Consider the following 18,275-nt stretch of genomic DNA (forward strand, 5'->3'; position numbering starts at 1 on the left):
ACTCACCCACCCACTCACTCGCTCACGTATCCACTCAATCACCCACTCACTCACCCACCCACTCACTCACCCACCTACTCACCCACCCACTCGCCCACTCACCCACGCACGCGCTCACGCTCACTCACACACACACGCACACACACGCGCTCACGTTCACTCACGCACACACGCACGCACACACGCTCACGCTCACTCACGCACACACACGCACACATGCACGCACACACGCACGCACACACGCTCACGCACGCACGCACACACACACGCTCACTCACGCACGCACACACACACGCACACACACGCCCTCACGTTCACGCACACACGCACACACACACGCGCTCACGTTCACGCGCACACGCTCACGCACGCACGCACACACACACGCTCACTCACGCACGCACACCCACACACGCCCTCACGTTCACGCACACACGCACACACGCACACACACACGCTCACTCACGCACACACGCACGCACACACACACACACTCACGCTCACTCACGCACGCACACACACACGCACACACACGCGCTCACGTTCACGCACACACACACGCCCCCACCACCGCCCTTTATCCCCCCCTCCCCCTTAGGTAATGGGCGGTGCCATTCGTCACATGGGAAGTGACGTCACGCCAGCTGCTGCCCCACCCCCCCCTCTCCGTCACCCACGCGCCAGCTCTCAGCGCCATTTTCCCGCGGGCGTAGTCGCTGAGAGGTCCCCAGCGAGCCCGGGACCCCGACAGCAGCCAGACCCCCGGAGCCACGGGGATCCCTTCCCGAGATCAGGCAACAACCCTCTCGCCAACACCGCCCACAGCACGAATCGGGGACCTCGCAAACGGCAGCAGCAGTCACCCTCGCTACCCCCTTGCTGAGACGGGAGAGAGCTCCCTTCTCTGAGGCGAACTTGAGGGGATTCAGGGACCCCCCCCCCCGCCGCCCGCGAAGACGGAACCCCCGAAATGAGGGGGCTGTACCCCAGGGTGCTGCTGCTGCTACCCCTGCTGCTGCTGCTGGGCGCGGTGAGAGCGGAGGAACAAAGCCGCGAGTCTCAGGTAACGGGGCCTCACACCCCCAAACGCGTCCTCCTCATCCCCTTCATCCCCTTTTCGAGCTCGTTCGTCAGCCCCCCCACTCGCATCCCTCTACCCCTTACACTGCTTCCCCCCACCAACCTCCCACCTCACCACCCCCCCACCAACCTCCCACCCCACCAACCTCCCACCCCACCAACCTCCCACCCCCCACCCCACCACCCCCCCACCCCACACCCCACCACCCCCCCACCCCACCAACCTCCCACCCCCCACCCCACCACCCCCCCACCTCACCACCCCCCCACCTCACCAACCCCCCACCCCACCAACCCCCCACCCCACCACCCCCCCACCTCACCACCCCCCCACCCCACCAACCTCCCACCCCACCACCCCCCCACCTCACCACCCCCCCACCTCACTAACCCCCCACCCCACCAACCCCCCACCCCACCAACCTCCCACCCCACCACCCCCCCACCTCACCACCCCCCCACCTCACCAACCCCCCACCCCACCAACCCCCCACCCCACCACCCCCCCACCCCACCAACCTCCCACCCCACCAACCTCCCACCCCACCACCCCCCCACCTCACCAACGTCCCACCTCACCACCCCCCCACCTCACCAACGTCCCACCTCACCACCCCCCCACCTCACCAACGTCCCACCTCACCACCCCCCCACCTCACCACCCCCCCACCCCACCACCCCCCCACCTCACCAACCTCCCACCTCACCACCCCCCCCCTCCCCAACATTGCCAGCAGCACCTGTGGCGAGGGTGACGGTGCCACTTTGGAATCTTCGCTGGCACAATTTCCGAGTGTCCTCACCTCCGTCTGCCACCCTCACCACCGCCGCCACAACCACAGCTGTTGCCCCCCCCCCTCCCATGCCCCCCCCCCGCTCCACGCGGCCTTAACGGATCACTTCCTGCACCACGCAGCTTTGCGCCGTGCCTAATAAGCAGCAGGCGTTGAGTTCACGACCTCTGACCCCCCCCGCCCCCAACCGTATAACCGGAGTGGCTGAACGCAGCGTTTGAGGTAGGGTTGAGACGACGTAGAGGTACTGCTGCCTTGTGTGAGCGCAGTTACGGTGCGAGCGACGCGTCTTCGCCGTTAACTTTGACGTGTACCTTTTTATTTTTCGATTTAAAGCTTTCGTGACTGCAAGGATTCATCTTCTTTGGTTCTTTCGGTAAAGTCACCACGTAGAATGAGAATAAAATAATAAATTAATAAAATGACACGATAAAATTATCACGACGTTTCGGCCACAACACAAGTGGCCTTCAGGTGAAGGAACAGACCTGTCGGGACGACTTGAAGCTCTGTCGTCCCGACAGGTCTGTTCCTTTCACCTGAAGAAGGCCACTTGCGGTGTGGCTGAAACGTGGGAATTTTATTGTGTTATTTTATTAATTTCAATTATTTTATTCTCATTCTACGTGGTGGTGACTTTACCGAAAGAACCAAAGAAAAAGCGTACCTTTTTATCCGCAGCTGGCGTTGATATTCGGAGTTTATTTTCCGGGTTTAGGCCACGCAACGATCCGGCCAAATTTATGTCGTTAAGAACACCCCCCACCATCGGACCCCCAAGCAAATTGAATCGCCGTGGGTGAAATGAGCGTCTTAACGGTACGCCCGTTATTAATTTCGCCTCGAAATTGCGGATTAGAGGTCGGAGTATAATTAAACTATTTCAAACTTTTGTTTTATTTCACCAGGTAAAGCCCCACTGGGTTATGTAGCTCGCTTTCAGAAGCGTCCTGCCCACAAACGATAGCCCGATGAGGCGGTTAATCACGTGGGCATCTTTAGCGTCACAAACAACTCCCAAGCGCACGTTGACTCTAAATGTGCAGGTAAAAACCTGTAAGAACCGGAGAAAAATCCACACGGCCACGGGGAGAACACGCAACCTCCAAATACACAGGCACCGTTAGCGTCGGCATCGAACCCACGACCTCCGGCACACCAGGCGAGGTAGTTAACATCTCGCCACCGTGGGGAAACGTGAAGTAAGCGACTTGGCACGCGCGGCAATCTTCAGGTTCAGGGGCCGAGGCAAATGGGAACGGTTGGCCGGTGTCGTCGACGCGTGGCCCAACGCGACCAACGTCGCTTGTGAACTTCGTGACGTTGACCGCGCTACCCCCCCCCCCACGTGATGAAATGGGGGGCGGGGGGGGCGGCCCGGCTGGATTTAGAGCGGCGAGGAGTGCGTGAGAGAGGGGGGGGGGGCGCGCGCGGCACCGTTAGCGTCGTCCCAACGGAGTCGCCTCCGCCGCTTTGCCTCGCAGGGAAGGCACGGGGGGACGCCCAAGCAGGAGACGGAGCGCCAGGAGGAGGAGGAGCGCCAGGAGGAGGAGGCGGGCGTCGGCGCCGTGGGGGCGGAAGAGGGCGGCGTGCTCGCGTTCCGCCGGCTGCGGAGCGGCAGGCGGCGCCGGCAGAAGCGCGGCTGGCTCATCCCGGTGATCAACGTCCCCGAGAACGACCGCGGGCCCTTCCCCAAGGGGCTGGTGCAGGTGAAGGTCCCCCTGCCCTCTTCCCCCCCTCGCCCCCTCTACCCCCGCACCCCTCCCACACCGGCAAGAAAGGGGGGCCTCTGGGTTCAATCCCCAACTCGGGTGCCCTGCTGCCTATGTTCAACCCCCTGTTGAGCAGTGTGTGAATGTCACGCGTCGGTTAGGTGTGAGGGTGAATGTGTGTGTGTGTGTGGCATGTGGTGTATGTGTCTTTGGGGTTCGTGGTGTATTTAGCATGTGATGTTTGTGTGTGTGTGTACATGTATATATGTTGGGGGAACGGTGGCCAATTGGTTAGCACACACTGCGCTCTGAACCTGGAGACGTGAGTTTGATTTCCACTTACGGCTAACACCCAGTGACAGTTATCTGAACTTGGTCTCAACTAAGTACACGGTGCGGTGTATATAGCCGTCTCCACACTGGGGGGATAAAGGCGGCCGGGTGTGTTGGTAACCGCGTATCGCACCCCCTCGTGTGCCACGCCAGCCTTCATATTTGCTGCCGCTCGCCAACCGCGCTTGCCCCGCGTATTCACGCGATGTACGAGCGTGGCTATCGTGCAGAGCGTAACGCCGCCCCCTGCCGCCTCCCCTACCCCGTCCGCATCCGCCCCCGCAGATCAAATCGAACACGCGCGGGAAAATCCGCTACAGCATCGTGGGGCCCGGCGCCGACCAGAACCCCACGGGGGTGTTCGTCGTAAACTCCGTGACCGGGCGCCTCTCGGTCACCAAGACCCTGGACCGTGAGCTAATCGCAGAGTATCTGGTGAGGCGCCCACGCGAGCACACCCACGTGTGTGTGTGTGTGTTAGCGAGCACACCCACGTGCGTGTTATTGAGTACTCCCACGTGTGTGTGTGTGTGTTAGCGAGCACACCCACGTGTGTGTGTGTTTGTGTTCGCGTAGTAAGGTCCAGGCCTCTATTGCGGAGTTTTCTCAAATTTCCTGGTCCCCGGACCACTCGGTCAGTGTAAACATTTACGTGGTGCAACCCCCTCCTGCCCCTGGTGACACAAACCATTCACTTCTCTAAATACCAATATTACTAAATTATATTCATATTACCGGAACATTAAAAGAACGTTAACGCAGCTATAACGGTTGAGATCTCAGGGTTCGGGTAGTTTTAATCGAGGTGGTTTACTTAATTTAATTTTTCAATTTTAAATATCACGAGTAAACTATTAATGTCCGAAACAAAAGGCGTAAACATTTGCGGATCAACCTGCAATCAGCATCGCAACCCAGCGGACCTCCAGGAGTACCGTCCCAGACCGTCGGTGGTCCAGGTACTACCCTTAGAGAACCGCCGCTCTAGAGGGATGTTTGGCCAACTCTAAACATCCAAACGTCGGCGACTACAACCACACCACCACCACCGCAACAACAACGAGACGCAGGGACAAAGGATCTCTTGTATAGCGCGTCGTAGACGGTTGAGGCAAGTGCTGTTAGCGAGCACCGCATAAAGGCCAACATTTGTGCACGACGGGGTGGGTGGCCAGCAACCCCACCCACGCTTTTGTCTCCAGAGTGGCGACGTTTACACGGCCGGGCAATCGGGGGCGGCACCAATGACTGGGACCCAGGGGCAGCTCAGGGCAGCTCCAATGGCGATGAGAACCAGGGCGCAGAACAACGACCAGTCCCCACGCGCTTTCTTGCGTGTGCCGCACATTGCGTGCGTTGCGTGTAACGCGCGTGTGCGTTGCGTGTAACGCGTGTGTGCGTTGCGTGTAACGCGCGTGTGCGTTGCGTGTGCGTTGCGTGTGCGTGGCGTGTGCGTGGCGTGCCCGCTGCAGCTCAAGGCCCACGCGGTGGACATGAAGGGGCATCCGGTGGAGAACCCCGTGAAGCTCGTCATCAACGTCATCGACATGAACGACAACCGGCCCGAGTTCGCCACGCCCGTTTTCCAGGGCTCCGTGGCTGAGGGATCCCCACCAGGTGCGGCGTGCGGACGGGCACAGACGGGCGCGGTGGTGACGGGGGTGTGATAGTGATAGCGCCCGCCTGGGTATTTTGTACCATCGGACACTCAACCCCCGCAACTCTCAATTGGTGATGGGGCAGTTGTGGAGAGAGTGGAGAGTTTACCCATACCGGGGCAGTGTGCTCATGACCAGCTCCGGTTTGACAGCAGAGGTCTCACTCTGAATCAGTCGAGCGGCAATGTCTTTTCATCGGTTGCGTAACGCCGTGTGGAAGCTACCTGGTCTGTTGCTCTGCACGAAGCTTCAGGTCTTCTCGGCCACGGTCATTCGCTCCCTTCTCTCCGCTTGCGAAACGTAGACCCCCCGAATGGAACATCTTCGCCGGTTTAAAACATTTAGGCTGGCCTGCCTACGATTCATCCTGGGTTTAACCAGGCAGCCTGGATTGTGTGAGGAGTTCACGTATCCTCGAAAGATCTGGACAAAGTCCCATCGGTGAGCTCCTCCGGCATATAGCTGTGTCATGGAGCCCGCATGCCCAGCCACCGCATGCCGAAACTGCTTTTGTTCGGCCGGATCGAGGGAGATAAAACAGGCGCGTCACGGGCTAGAGAAGAGATGGAGTGATGTGGTACAGGAGGATGTGGAGCTAAGCGGACTTGCCAGTGTCAAGATCGGCCTCTGTGGAGGAGGCTCGTGAAGGACGCTACTGGGCAGTTGGAGGCAGCCGCCCTCCAACAACAACGGAGGGCGGAGGAGCGACACTCACAATAAGCGGAGTGCCGGGTGGCTAAAACACAGCAAGTTGGCACAGTAGGGGGCACAGGTGGTGCATCAGCCAGTCGTCTCAGTCGACCCGTGACACCTGGGTTTGCCCTGTGACCGCCTCCCAGCGGGCGTTCGACACTTCACGTGGCCTCAAGGTGTACATAGCCTGGCACAAGCGTCGTGGTGATGTCACCGCCACTTAGTGGCGAATGGCGGTTGTTGTTGTTGTGATGGTGGTGGTAGTGGCAGTGGGGATATTGGTGGTGAATGAGGTAGAGGTGGCAATAGGCATGGTGGTGACGTTGGTAACAATGGCAATGATGTTTATGATTAACAGGTGAAGCTGGTTTAAATCATTATGATTGTGATGACATTATTTATAATATCTTTGATCGTGGATGTTGGATCGTGGACATGGACGTGGATGTTCTTGATAACGACGATGATGTTGAGAATGACAAGAATGGTGGTGGTTGTGATGCGAACGAATATAATGTTTTGTTTTTTGATAGTAACGACGTCCACGCCTCCCTCCCTGCTTTTCCCCTCTGCCCTCCCCTGCCCTGCCCTCCCTCCCACCCCCGGCAGGCACGGCGGTGATGAGGGTCGAGGCGAGCGACAAGGACGACGCCTTAACGGCCAACGGCATGATCCGCTACAAGATCATGTCGCAGGCCCCCAAGGTGCCCTTGGAGCGCACGTTCACCATCGACAACGCCACGGGCGTCATCAGCACCATCGCCGCCGGGCTGGACCGCGAGGTGCGTCGTCCCGCGGCAACCGCCGCCGATTGGCTGACGTCGGTCCGGGGGATGGTGGCTAACCTCCGGGGTTGTGTGTACGGTGTTACGTTCGCGTGTTTTCAGTCGTGTATGCACGTTGCGTTGAACGTCAAGTCGCGCGCCGTACGCAGGCGACCGCGCTGATCGGAGGTGCGAGGGAAGGGCGAAAGGCTCGACACGAAAAGCAGCTCTAAAGAAACGAGTTTTCAGTCTGGATTTAAAAGTGCACAGCTATTGTGTGGTGCCCTAATAAAGTATTAAAGCTTTCGTGGCTGCATAAAATTACTCATTGGTTTTTTCGGTAAAGTCACGTACGTAGAAATACAATAAAATTATATTAGAACAAAAAAACAATCGCGACGTTTCGATCACAACGCAAGCAATCTTCATCAGGTGTCAAGAACAAATCGCGGAGGTAAATACAGCAAAGAGATGAGAGATGAGAATTCAACAAACCTGAAAAAACATTATGTGAAGCACATCCAGTCAGGCCAACAACACAGTTAGACACTTCCTGGCGGACCACGAATTTCAGAAGAGCGTTAAATTTCGTGTTCAACCTTTGGATTGCACATACCAGCATAGATAGAATGAAATATATGTATTTCTACTGACCATGTACCTCGTATTGTGTGGTGCCCTGTGTCTCGGAAGCGACGGTGACGCTGCTAGCGTGCCGCGCTACGAACCCGGGGACCTGAGACCGGTCCAACACCGGTGACGGTCGACTCGGGCCTCAAATGAGTAGCCTGCTGCAGTGTGAAAACATCCCCACTAGGGAGACAAAGGCGGCCGGGCGTGATGCTGGCCACCCAGCACAAAGGTCTGTCGAGGCTGCACGAGGAATGCTTGTCCTCGTCGTTTTGTTGTTCATCTGTAAGAGTCGTGCGTCTGCGTGCCCCGTCTGTGTAGAGGACGCCGCAGTACGTGCTGGTGGTGCAGGCCTTGGACATGGAGGGCGACCCGGACATCGGCCTCGCAAACACGGCCACCGCCATCGTCGCCATCACCGACAAAAACGACAATGCCCCCGAGTTTACGGGCATAACCGTACGCACCGCCGCCGCCGCACACAACCACGCCGCGCCACCAGATCACCCGCCTAGACTTTACATGGCCCGTAGATTAACATTGCATGTAGATTTACATTGCACTTAGACGAAAATGGCCCGTAGACTTACATTGCCTCTAAATTAACATTCGCCATCGACTAACATTTCCCGGTTGGCAAGATGTTCACTTCCTTGTGCGGTATGCGGAAGGTCGTGGGTTTGATCCTGACCCTGACGCGTGTATATTTGTAATTTGAATGTTCTCCCCGTGGTGGTCTTGCGTTCAAAGCTGTTGTGTACATTTCCACGTGATGATGAGCCACTTCGCTGAGCTACCATTTGATGGCTAGGTTGCTTCTAAAAACAGAGCTGCATAGCTCCGTGCTGTGGGGCCTTACCTGGTAAAATATTTTTATTTTTGAGACTGGCGGAACAATGAATCTGACGACGTCCCCCTCCCCCACCACCGTCTCCGCCGCAGTTCAGCGGTACGGCGCGCGAGAACGCGGTGAACGTGACGGTGACGACGCTGACGGCGACGGACGTGGACGAGCCCGGCACGCCGGCGTGGCGCACTCGCTACGTCGTCCGCGGCGGGGACCCCGGCAAGAACTTCGCCGTGGAGACCGACCCCCGCACCAACGACGGCAGGCTCTACGTCGTCAAGGTGGGGGGGGGGGCGGTGGGGGGGGGGCACGGTGGTGGGGGGAGGGCGGTGGGGGGGGGGGCGGTGGGGGGGGGGCACGGTGGTGGGGGGAGGGCGGTGGGGGGGGGGGTCTGCCACGCGCTGCCGCGGCGGAGACGGTGATGGTGGTTGGGTAGTGATAGTGGTGGTGATGATGGTGATGCTGATGGTCGTGGTGATGGTGTAACGTAGGAGACGGTGATGGTGATGGGGTAGTGGTGGTGGTGGTGATAATGGAGTCATAATAAAGGTTTTTGAGTTAGATCGCGTTTATTTATAAATGTGTCGTAACCCTCCACCACCCGACACGGCCAATCAGCAAAAAAAGTGTCACGTTGACAAAAGACAAATAATTCACTACTTCAGCCCACCGGTGTGTTGAAGAGTTAATCCACATTTACAGTTTGAGTACGACGTTTCGCTGGTAAATACATCCAGCATCATCGGGCAATTCGCCAGAATGGTAAAGCCCTCGCTTGCTCCCGGTTTTTATATAGAGCAGCACGGTGACGTCATCACTTAACTCATATCAGGTGCAGTGATTAGAGGCGGAGGGGGGGGGGGGTATTGTAATTATATAATCGATTAGTAATCAGTCATTGGTTATGATTAGTAATGAGTTGTAGATTAGTAATTCTTTAAATGTAATGTGTATTATTTAATAATACGCTTCCAGGCCGCACTAAGCCGGTAGCTGTCAGAGCGATTAAAGTTTAATCGATTAAAGTTCACTCCGAATCAGTCGAGCGGCAATATTTTTTCATCGGTTGCGTAACGCTGTGTGGAAGCTACCTGGTCTGTCGCTCCGCACTAAGCTTCAGGTCTTCTCGGCCACGGTCATTCCCTCCCTTCTCTACGCTTGCGAAACGTGGACCCCCCTAATGGAACATCTTCGCCGGTTAGAAACATTTAGGCTGGCCTGCCTACGATCCATCCTGGGTTTAACCAGACTGGATTGTGTGAGGAGCTCACAAATCCTTGAAATATCTGGGCAGGGTCCCATCGGTGAGCTCCTCCGGCAGGCAAGGCTGCGATGGCTGGGTCATGTAGCCCGCATGCCCAGCCACCGCATGCCGAAACAGCTTTTGTTTGGCCGGATTGAGGGGGCTAAGCGGGCGCGGCACGGGCTAGAGAAGAGATGGAGTGATGTGGTACAGGAGGACGTGGAGCTGAGTGGACTTGCCGATGACTGGTACCAGCGGTGTCAAGATCGGCCTCTGTGGAGGAGGCTCGTGAAGGATGCTACTGGGCAGTTGGAGGCAGTCGCCCTCCAACAACAACGGAGGGCGGAGGAGCGACACTCACAACAGCGAGCGGAGCGCCGGGTGGCTAAAGCACAGCAGGTTGGCACAGTAGGGGGCACAGGTGGTGCATCAGCCAGTCATCTCAGTCAGTCGACCCGTGGCACCTGGGTCTGCCCCGTGACCTCCTGCCAGCGGGCGTTCGACACTTCACGTGGCCTCAGGGTGCACATAGCCTGGCACAAGCGTCGTGGTGATGTCACCGCCACTTAGTGGCGAATGGCGGTTGTTGTTGTTGTGTGGTGTGTGTGTGTGGTGTGTGTGCGTGGTTGGTGTGTGGTGCGTGGTAAGTGTGTGTGGAGTGTGTGGTGTGTGGTGTGTGTGCGTGGTTGGTGTGTGGTGTGTGGTGCGTGGTTGGTGTGTGTGTGTGGTTGGTGTGTGTGGTGTGTGTGGTGTGTGTGTGTGTGGTGTGTGTGTGGTGTGTGTGTGTGGTGCGTGGTTGGTGTGTGTGGTGTGTGTGTGTGGTGTGTGTACGCTGCAGCCCTTGGACTTTGAGAGCTCGTCCAAGTACAACCTCGTCGTCGCCGTGGAGAACGAGGCGTCGCTCAAGAGCGCCGAGTTCGGACCGGCGAGCACCGCGACCGTCACCGTGAGTGCCCCCCGCGGCCCGCCGCTGCCCCCCGCGGCCCCCCACAAGTTTCGCCCCCCCACAGCTTCCTGCGCCGCTCGCGGGGGCAGATCTGATACCGCCTCAGACGGCGAAACTTCAGTCGCGCCCGTTTGTTATCGACAATTTTTCTCGGCCGATGAGAGCGAATGACTTAAGCACCCCGATGTTTACTTATTTCAAGTCCAGTAGACCTTTTTTTTCACAGGTGTCTCCTGGACATCTGTGCCGTCACCAGCGCTGTGAAGCACAGCGCTGGTGACGGCCGCACCGCCTCCCGCACGACCGCCCACACCGTGCCCCCCCCCACCACCTCTACAGGTGCTCGCTAACAGCCCCCCCCCCAACTCTACAGGTGCTCGCTAACAGCCCCCCCCCACCACCTCTACAGGTGCTCGCTAACAGCCTCCCCCCCACCCCCCCGCCGGCCCGGTAGGTGACGGTGGAAGACGAGAACGAGGGGCCGACGTTCGAGCCGCTGCGGCGGGAGGTGAAGCTCCCCGAGGGCCTCCCCATGGGCCACCACGTGACCACCGTGGTGGCCCGTGACCCCGACACCGCGCAGGGGCAGGCCGTGCGGTGAGGCCTTCCCCAGCCACACTCCCCCCGGCCGCTCCCGTCGCCGCCCGGACAGCCGGCAGCCGACCCTTCTGTGTGTGTGTGTGTGTGCGCGCCTCACCTGTGTGTGTGTGTGCGCGCCTCACCTGTGTGTGTGTGTGTGCGCCTCACCTGTGTGTGACTCACTCTGTTCGGCTGTGTGACACTAAGCTGTGTGAATCGCCTGTGTGAACCCTGTGCATCTGTGTGTCTGACTCACCTCTGTGTGTGACTCACCTCTGTGTGAGACTCACCTCTGTTCATCTGTGTGAGACTCACCTCTGTGTGAGACTCACCTCTGTGTGAGACTCACCTGTGTGTGAGACTCACCTGTGTGTGTGACTCACCTGTGTGTGTGACTCACCTGTGTGTGAGGCTCACCTGTGTGTGTGACTCACCTCTGTGTGAGACTCACCTGTGTGTGAGACTCACCTGTGTGTGTGACTCACCTGTGTGTGAGACTCACCTGTGTGTGAGACTCACCTGTGTGTGTGACTCACCTGTGTGTGAGACTCACCTGTGTGTGTGACTCACCTGTGTGTGTGAATCACCTGTGTGTGAGACTCACCTGTGTGTGAGACTCACCTGTGTGTGTGACTCACCTGTGTGTGAGACTCACCTGTGTGTGTGACTCACCTGTGTGTGTGAATCACCTGTGTGTGAGACTCACCTGTGTGTGAGACTCACCTGTGTGTGTGACTCACCTGTGTGTGAGACACCTGTGTGTGAGACTCACCTGTGTGTGAGACACCTGTGTGTGAGACTCACCTGTGTGAGACTCACCTGTGTGTGTGACTCACCTGTGTGTGTGACTCACCTGTGTGTGAGACTCACCTGTGTGTGAGACTCACCTGTGTGTGTGACTCACCTGTGTGCACGTGTGTCTGCGTGATGGGGCCGCGCGCAGCTACAAGAAGCTTTGGGTGCCGGGCGACTGGCTGGACATCGACCCCGTGAGTGGCAAGGTGACCACGGCCGTGGTGCTGGACCGCGAGGCGGCCCTGGTGCAGGCCAACACCTACACGGCCACCTTCCTGGCCACGGATGACGGTGAGGGCTGCCCCTCCCCCACACTGCACCACCCCCCTCCCTGTGTACAGACACGCCCCAGCCACACCACATTGGCTCGCTTATTCACTCGTCATCACACCACGCTTACTCACCACTCACTCACCATCACTCACTCACCATCACTGGCTTACTCACCATCACTGGCTTACTCACTCACCATCACTCACTCACTATCACTCACTATCACTCGCTCACTCACCATCATTGGCTTACTCACTCACCATCACTGACTTACTCACCACTCACTATCACTCACTCACCATCACTGGCTTACTCACTCACTCACCATCACTGGCTTACTCACCACTCACTCACTATCACTCACTCACTGTCACTCGCTCACTCATCACTCACTCACCATCACTGGCTTACTCACCACTCACTCACTATCACTCACTATCACTCGCACACTCACCATGACTGACTTACTCACCATCACTCACTCGCCATCACTGGCTTACTCACTCGCCATCACTCACTCACCATCACTGACTTACTCACCATCACTCACCATCACTGACTTACTCGCCATCACTCACTCACCATCACTGACTTACTCACTCACCATCACTCACTCACCATCACTGGCTTACTCACTCACCATCACTGACTTACTCACTCACCATCACTCACTCACCATCACTGGCTTACTCACTCACCATCACTCACTCACCATCACTGAGTTACTCACTCGCCATCACTCACTCACCATCACTGACTTACTCACTCACCATCACTGACTTACTCACCATCACTCACCATCACTCACCATCACTGACTTACTCACTCACCATCACTCACTCACCATCACTGGCTTACTCACTCACCATCACTCACTCACCATCACTCACCATCACTGACTTACTCACTCACCATCACTCACTCACCATCACTCACCATCACTGACTTACTCACTCACCATCACTCACTCACCATCACTGGCTTACTCACTCACCATCACTCACTCACCATCACTGGCTTACTCACTCACCATCACTGGCTTACCACTCACTACCACTCGTTCACTCACCATCACTGGCTTACTCACTCACCATCACTGGCTTATTCACTATCACTCGCTCACTCACCATCACTGGCTTACTCACCACTCACTCACTCACTGTCACTCGCTCACTCACCATCACTGACTTACTCACCATCACTGACTTACTCACCATCACTCACTCACCATCACTGGCTTACTCACTCACCATCACTCACTCACCATCACTGACTTACTCACCATCACTCACTCACTATCACTGGCTTACTCACTCACCATCACTGACTTACTCACTCACCATCACTGACTTACTCACCATCATTCACTCACCATCACTGACTTACTCACCATCACTCACCATCACTGACTTACTCACTCACCATCACTCACTCACCATCACTCACCATCACTGACTTACTCACCATCACACACTCACCATCACTGACTTACTCACTCACCATCACTCACTCACCATCACTCACCATCACTCGCCATCACTCACCGTCGCGCCGCGCTCGTTCGCCATTTCCCGCACCTTCGATTGGCGTGTGTGGCTTCTCCTTAAAGGTGCAATTCACAAAATGAGTGAGTGGGGTGCGTCTGTAGGTAGACTCAGCCTTACAATGCGTCCCTGGTGTGGTATGCTTGTGTAACCGGTCCACGTCTGGAGCGGTGGTGGAAGGGTCGGCGCGCTGCATCACAAACCCGGCAAGCCGAGTTCGATTGCCGCTCACGCCCAACATCGATGACGATTATCCGAATCGGTCTCCCCTTGGTTGACTCGGCCTCAAACAAGAGTACCCGGTGCCGTGTGTGTGTGTAAACATCCTCACTGGGGAGACAGAGGTGCCGTGTGTGTGTGTGTAAACATCCTCACTGGTGAGACAGAGGTGTCGTGTGTGTGTGTGTAAGCATCCTCACTGGGGAGACAGAGGTGTGTGTGTGTGTAAACATCCTCACTGGGGAGACAAAGGCTGCCGTGCCGAACCTTCCCAGGTTTGTAGAAGGCCGGCGAGCGGTGGGGGCGTGCGGGAATCTCGCTCTTCGTGTCTCGGCGTGCCGGTGGGAGCAGGCGACCCCGTGGCGAGTGGCACGGGGACGCTGGCGCTGCTGCTGTCGGACGTCAACGACAACGCCCCCGTCGCCCGGCCCGACGAGGCCGCGGCGTGCGGCGCGCCGGGCGGCGCCGTCGACGTCACCGCCAGGGACGCCGACGAGGACTTCAACGGCGCTCCCTTCGGCTTCTAGCTGGCGCCCGGGAACCCCGCCGCCGACGACAACTGGACCGTCCACCGGGTGGACGGTGCGTGAGGGGCCCCTCCACCACCCCCCCCCCCACGCTGCCCTTGCACTGCGCCACCCACACAATCACTCAGCAATCATTCGCTCACAATCACTCAGCAATCACTCAGCAATCACTCAGCAATCACTCGCTCACAATCACTCAGCAATCACTCGCTCACCATCACTCAATCGCTTGCCATCACTCAGCAATCACTCTGCTCCCACTCGCTCGCCATGACTCCTACGCTTGCACTGCCCCCTACCCTGTCCCGCTCTGCCCCCACCTTGCTCTTGGCCTGTGTTGTCAGCAGAGGGCAGCGTAGCAGCAAAACCCAGCGCCCTACTCAGGGATTACTTCGTAATTATCTCGCCCAGTATCTCGTTGTTTCTCGTGAACCCACTGAGCGTGGGGGTGGCACGCAACTGAGCAGGAGCCAGTGGTATACTGGACGCGGTGTGCCGGGTACGAAAATATTTTCCGGGTTTTTCCGATCCGGACGGATCCCCATTCCCCCTCTCCCCCTCCCCGCCCCAGCTTGAGCCGTAAGGCAGAGTCGCCAAATCCCGCCACGTTGATGGATCAAACACGGCGGCGGCGGGGTGCGGCATCGCAATGCGCAAAATCTCGTCCTCGCCCCAGGCCACCGCTCCAAAACAACCGAACGCGCCGGTCCATTGTCGTCGACCCGCACCTCGCGACCCGTCGGACGAGAGCCGGGAAAACGTCGCCGCCCCCGACCCCCTCCGGATTCGCCGGCGCTTTCCGAACGAGCGGGCGGCCCGGGACGCGGCCGAGAGCCGCGTCGTCGACTCTCGTCGCCGGCGCGACTCCCCGCGTCACGATGTGCCCGCCACCCCGCCCTCGGCGCACCGCACGACATCTCTCCGCTCGCCGCTCCCCTCCCCTCCTGCCCCGCAGGCGGCGGCTCGCAGCTGCGCATGAAGACGGCGCTGCCCGAGGGCCTCTACTTGGTGCCGCTGCTCGTCACGGACTCGGGCAACCCCGCGATGAGCGCCGTGTCGGAGCTCCAGGTGAAGGTGTGCGCCTGCGACCGGCGTGGCGACTGTGTCGGCCGCGATGCCGCCGACGCCGCCGGCGGCCTCGACGTCGCCGCCGCCGAGGCCGCCCTCCTCTGCCTGCTGCTGCTGCTGCTGCTTCTCGGTGAGTTTGACGTCGTCGTCGGCATCTTTTTGATTTAAAGCTTTCGTGACTGCAGCGATTCATATTCTTAGCTCTTTCGGTAAAGTCACCATGTTGAAGGGAAACAATAAAATAATAATATATATATAAAACAATAAAAATTCTCACGACGTTTCGACCATAACACAAACAGACACACCTGATGACGACCGTTTGTGTTATGGTCGAAACGTCGTGAGAATATTTATTGTTTTATATATATTTTATTGTTTCCCTTCAACGTGACTTTACCGAAAGAGCTAAGAATATAATAGCCGTCGGTATCATTCGGGGGGACCCGGTGCTGCGGACGCGGGGCCCCCCCCGGCGGCGCGGGGATTCGTGCGGCGAGATCTCCGTTTGTTCGCGGAGGATTTCCGCGGTTTGACCGGGGCGGGTCGCCCCCCCCCCCCCCCCCCGCGTGCAGTCCTGGCGCCGCTCTTCGTCACTCGCAAGAGGCGCCGCGACGAGAAACCGCTCTGCGACCCCGAGGACGAGGAGGAGGGCGGCGACGTCTTCACGTACGACGACGACGAGGGCGGGGGAGAGGAGGACCGGGTGAGAGGCGTGCTCGCACATCTGCGCGGTGCGTTTACGCGGTGCGGCGGTGCGGTGGTGCGGAGAGACGGCGGTGTGGCGGTGGTTGCGGTTTGACTGTCCAGCGAGAGACCCTCTCGCGGCGGCGGCAGCGCCCTGCGTGCCCACGCGCCGGCGAGATGACGGCGCGGTCTGCCGCCGCAGGACTACGACCCGGCGCTGCTACTGCTGCTGCGGCTCCCGAGCGAGCTGCCGCCGCCGGAAGCGCCGCGCCGCGAGGGCCCCGGCGTGCGCCACCTGGACGAGCGGCCGTCGCTGGCCGAGCCGCGCTACCCGCACCCCAGCGACATCGGCGACTTCATCAGCGAGGTGGGTGGTAAGGGGGTGGTGGGTGGGTGGGTGGGAGAGGTGGCAAACACCGCACGCACATAGGGGATGGAACCGCGCACGACCAAACCCAGCGTCGCGCACGTGAACCACCGCTGCCACCGCCCCGTCAAACGATGCACGCGGCACGAGACAAAGGTCCCGTTGGCGAGGAGCGGCGCACGGAGGAGGGTGGGTGGCCGGCACCATGCCCGCTGGCCGTCTTTGTCCCCCCCCAGTGGCGATGTTGACACGCCGCGCCCGGGGACTCGATTGAGGCGGAGTCGAGCTAGGGGGGGAGGCCCAGGACCGGGTCAGATAATCGTCACCCCGGTGTTTGCTCGTGAGCGGGAATCCAACTCGGGCCGCCGGGTTTCGTAACGCCCCCAATTGGCGCAGTTGGCTACGTACGGCGCAGTGGAAGTTCTACGTAGACACGTACGTAGTGCGGCGCGCTGACCACTACACCACCACACAGTGCACAGCGTGCAGATGATGACGATGTCGTCTTAATGGTGGACGACGTCGTTGCTGGCGACGTTATCGCCGATGTTGTTGATGCCATGGCGAAATTTTGTCGTTAGGTCATCGTCGTCGGCTGTCGATGTCGATGATGTCATCGTCGGTGCCGGCGTTTGTATCGTTGCTGATGCTGTCACAAACGTCACCGTCGTTGTCGGCTGTCGATGACGTCATCGTCGGTGCCGACGTTTGTATCGTTGCTGATGCCGTCACAAACGTCATCGTCGTCGTCATCATTGGCTGTCGACGTCGATGACGTCATCGTCGTTAACGTCACCGTCTGTCTCCCACGGCGGCGGCGGTGGTGGTGGTGTTCTGGCTTCCAGGGCCTGCGCACGGCCGACGACGACACGACAACACCGCCCTACGACTCGCTGCACGTGTTCCACCACGAGGGGGACGGCTCCCTGGCCGGCTCGCTCAGCTCGCTCGGCTCTTCGAGCACGGGGGGGGGCGGCGACGACGACGACCACCACGACCACCACGACTACTACGAGCGTCTCAACTCGTGGGGGCCGCGCTTCCGTAAGCTCGCCGACATGTACGGCGGCGGCTGTGACGACTGAGACCCCCACCAACACCACCACCACCACCCTGCCAACCACCACCACCACCACCCCCACCACCACCACCACCCTGCCCCCCACCACCTACTCTCAGCCCCACTCTCTCCTTGTCGTCATTTCCCCCCCCCCCGCCGTGCACCTCCACTCACCCCCCCCCACACACACCTGCCAGCCTCGCCTACCCCCCCCAGCGCCCACCCACCACAACACCCCCGCCCACCGCATAGCACCGGCTGGACTGTCGATCCACCAGCCAGCCCGCCTGCCTGTCCGCCTGTCCGCCTGCCCACCTGTCCGCTACGCAGCAATTTTGAGTTTGGAGGCTACTCATTTTTTTCTTCTTTTGGGGGGGGGGAGGGAAGGTATAACCCGACTGGAGGACGAGGCGACGGTACGTGTAACGACTTCGTGGTACCAGGGCGACGCCGCTG

The 18,275-nt window shown here is 58.9% G+C and overlaps 1 protein-coding gene across 1 annotated transcript; it reads left to right on the top strand.

Annotated features, from left to right (window-relative positions):
- Positions 1 to 655: 655 nt before the first annotated feature.
- On the top strand, positions 656 to 17,858 carry LOC116937303 (cadherin-2-like). The gene is made up of 16 exons (XM_076059778.1): positions 656 to 1,063; positions 3,359 to 3,583; positions 4,205 to 4,354; positions 5,392 to 5,536; positions 6,880 to 7,052; positions 7,986 to 8,123; positions 8,607 to 8,792; positions 10,593 to 10,700; positions 11,155 to 11,297; positions 12,223 to 12,365; positions 14,462 to 14,583; positions 14,638 to 14,692; positions 15,593 to 15,835; positions 16,281 to 16,411; positions 16,595 to 16,759; positions 17,605 to 17,858. The coding sequence occupies exons 1-16, from the start codon at positions 971 to 973 to the stop codon at positions 17,842 to 17,844; spliced, it is 2,460 nt and encodes an 819-aa protein (XP_075915893.1). The 5' UTR covers positions 656 to 970; the 3' UTR covers positions 17,845 to 17,858.
- Positions 17,859 to 18,275: the final 417 nt, after the last annotated feature.

Source organism: Petromyzon marinus, unplaced genomic scaffold (assembly GCF_048934315.1).
Source record: "Petromyzon marinus isolate PM22_M1 ecotype Great Lakes invasive population unplaced genomic scaffold, UKy_Petmar_22M1.pri1.0 PM_G_Scaffold_129, whole genome shotgun sequence".
NCBI classification, from domain to species: Eukaryota; Metazoa; Chordata; class Hyperoartia; order Petromyzontiformes; family Petromyzontidae; genus Petromyzon; species Petromyzon marinus.

What these genes read in the sequence shown, in the direction of transcription:
- LOC116937303 (XM_076059778.1), top strand. Translation starts at nt 971, where the DNA reads ATGAGGGGGCTGTACCCCAGGGTGCTGCTGCTGCTACCCCTGCTGCTG. An exon ending in AGCTAATCGCAGAGTATCTG is followed by an intron (nt 4,355 to 5,391) that starts GTGAGGCGCCCA and finishes TGCCCGCTGCAG; the next exon opens with CTCAAGGCCCACGCGGTGGA. An exon ending in GCGCAGGGGCAGGCCGTGCG is followed by an intron (nt 11,298 to 12,222) that starts GTGAGGCCTTCC and finishes GGCCGCGCGCAG; the next exon opens with CTACAAGAAGCTTTGGGTGC.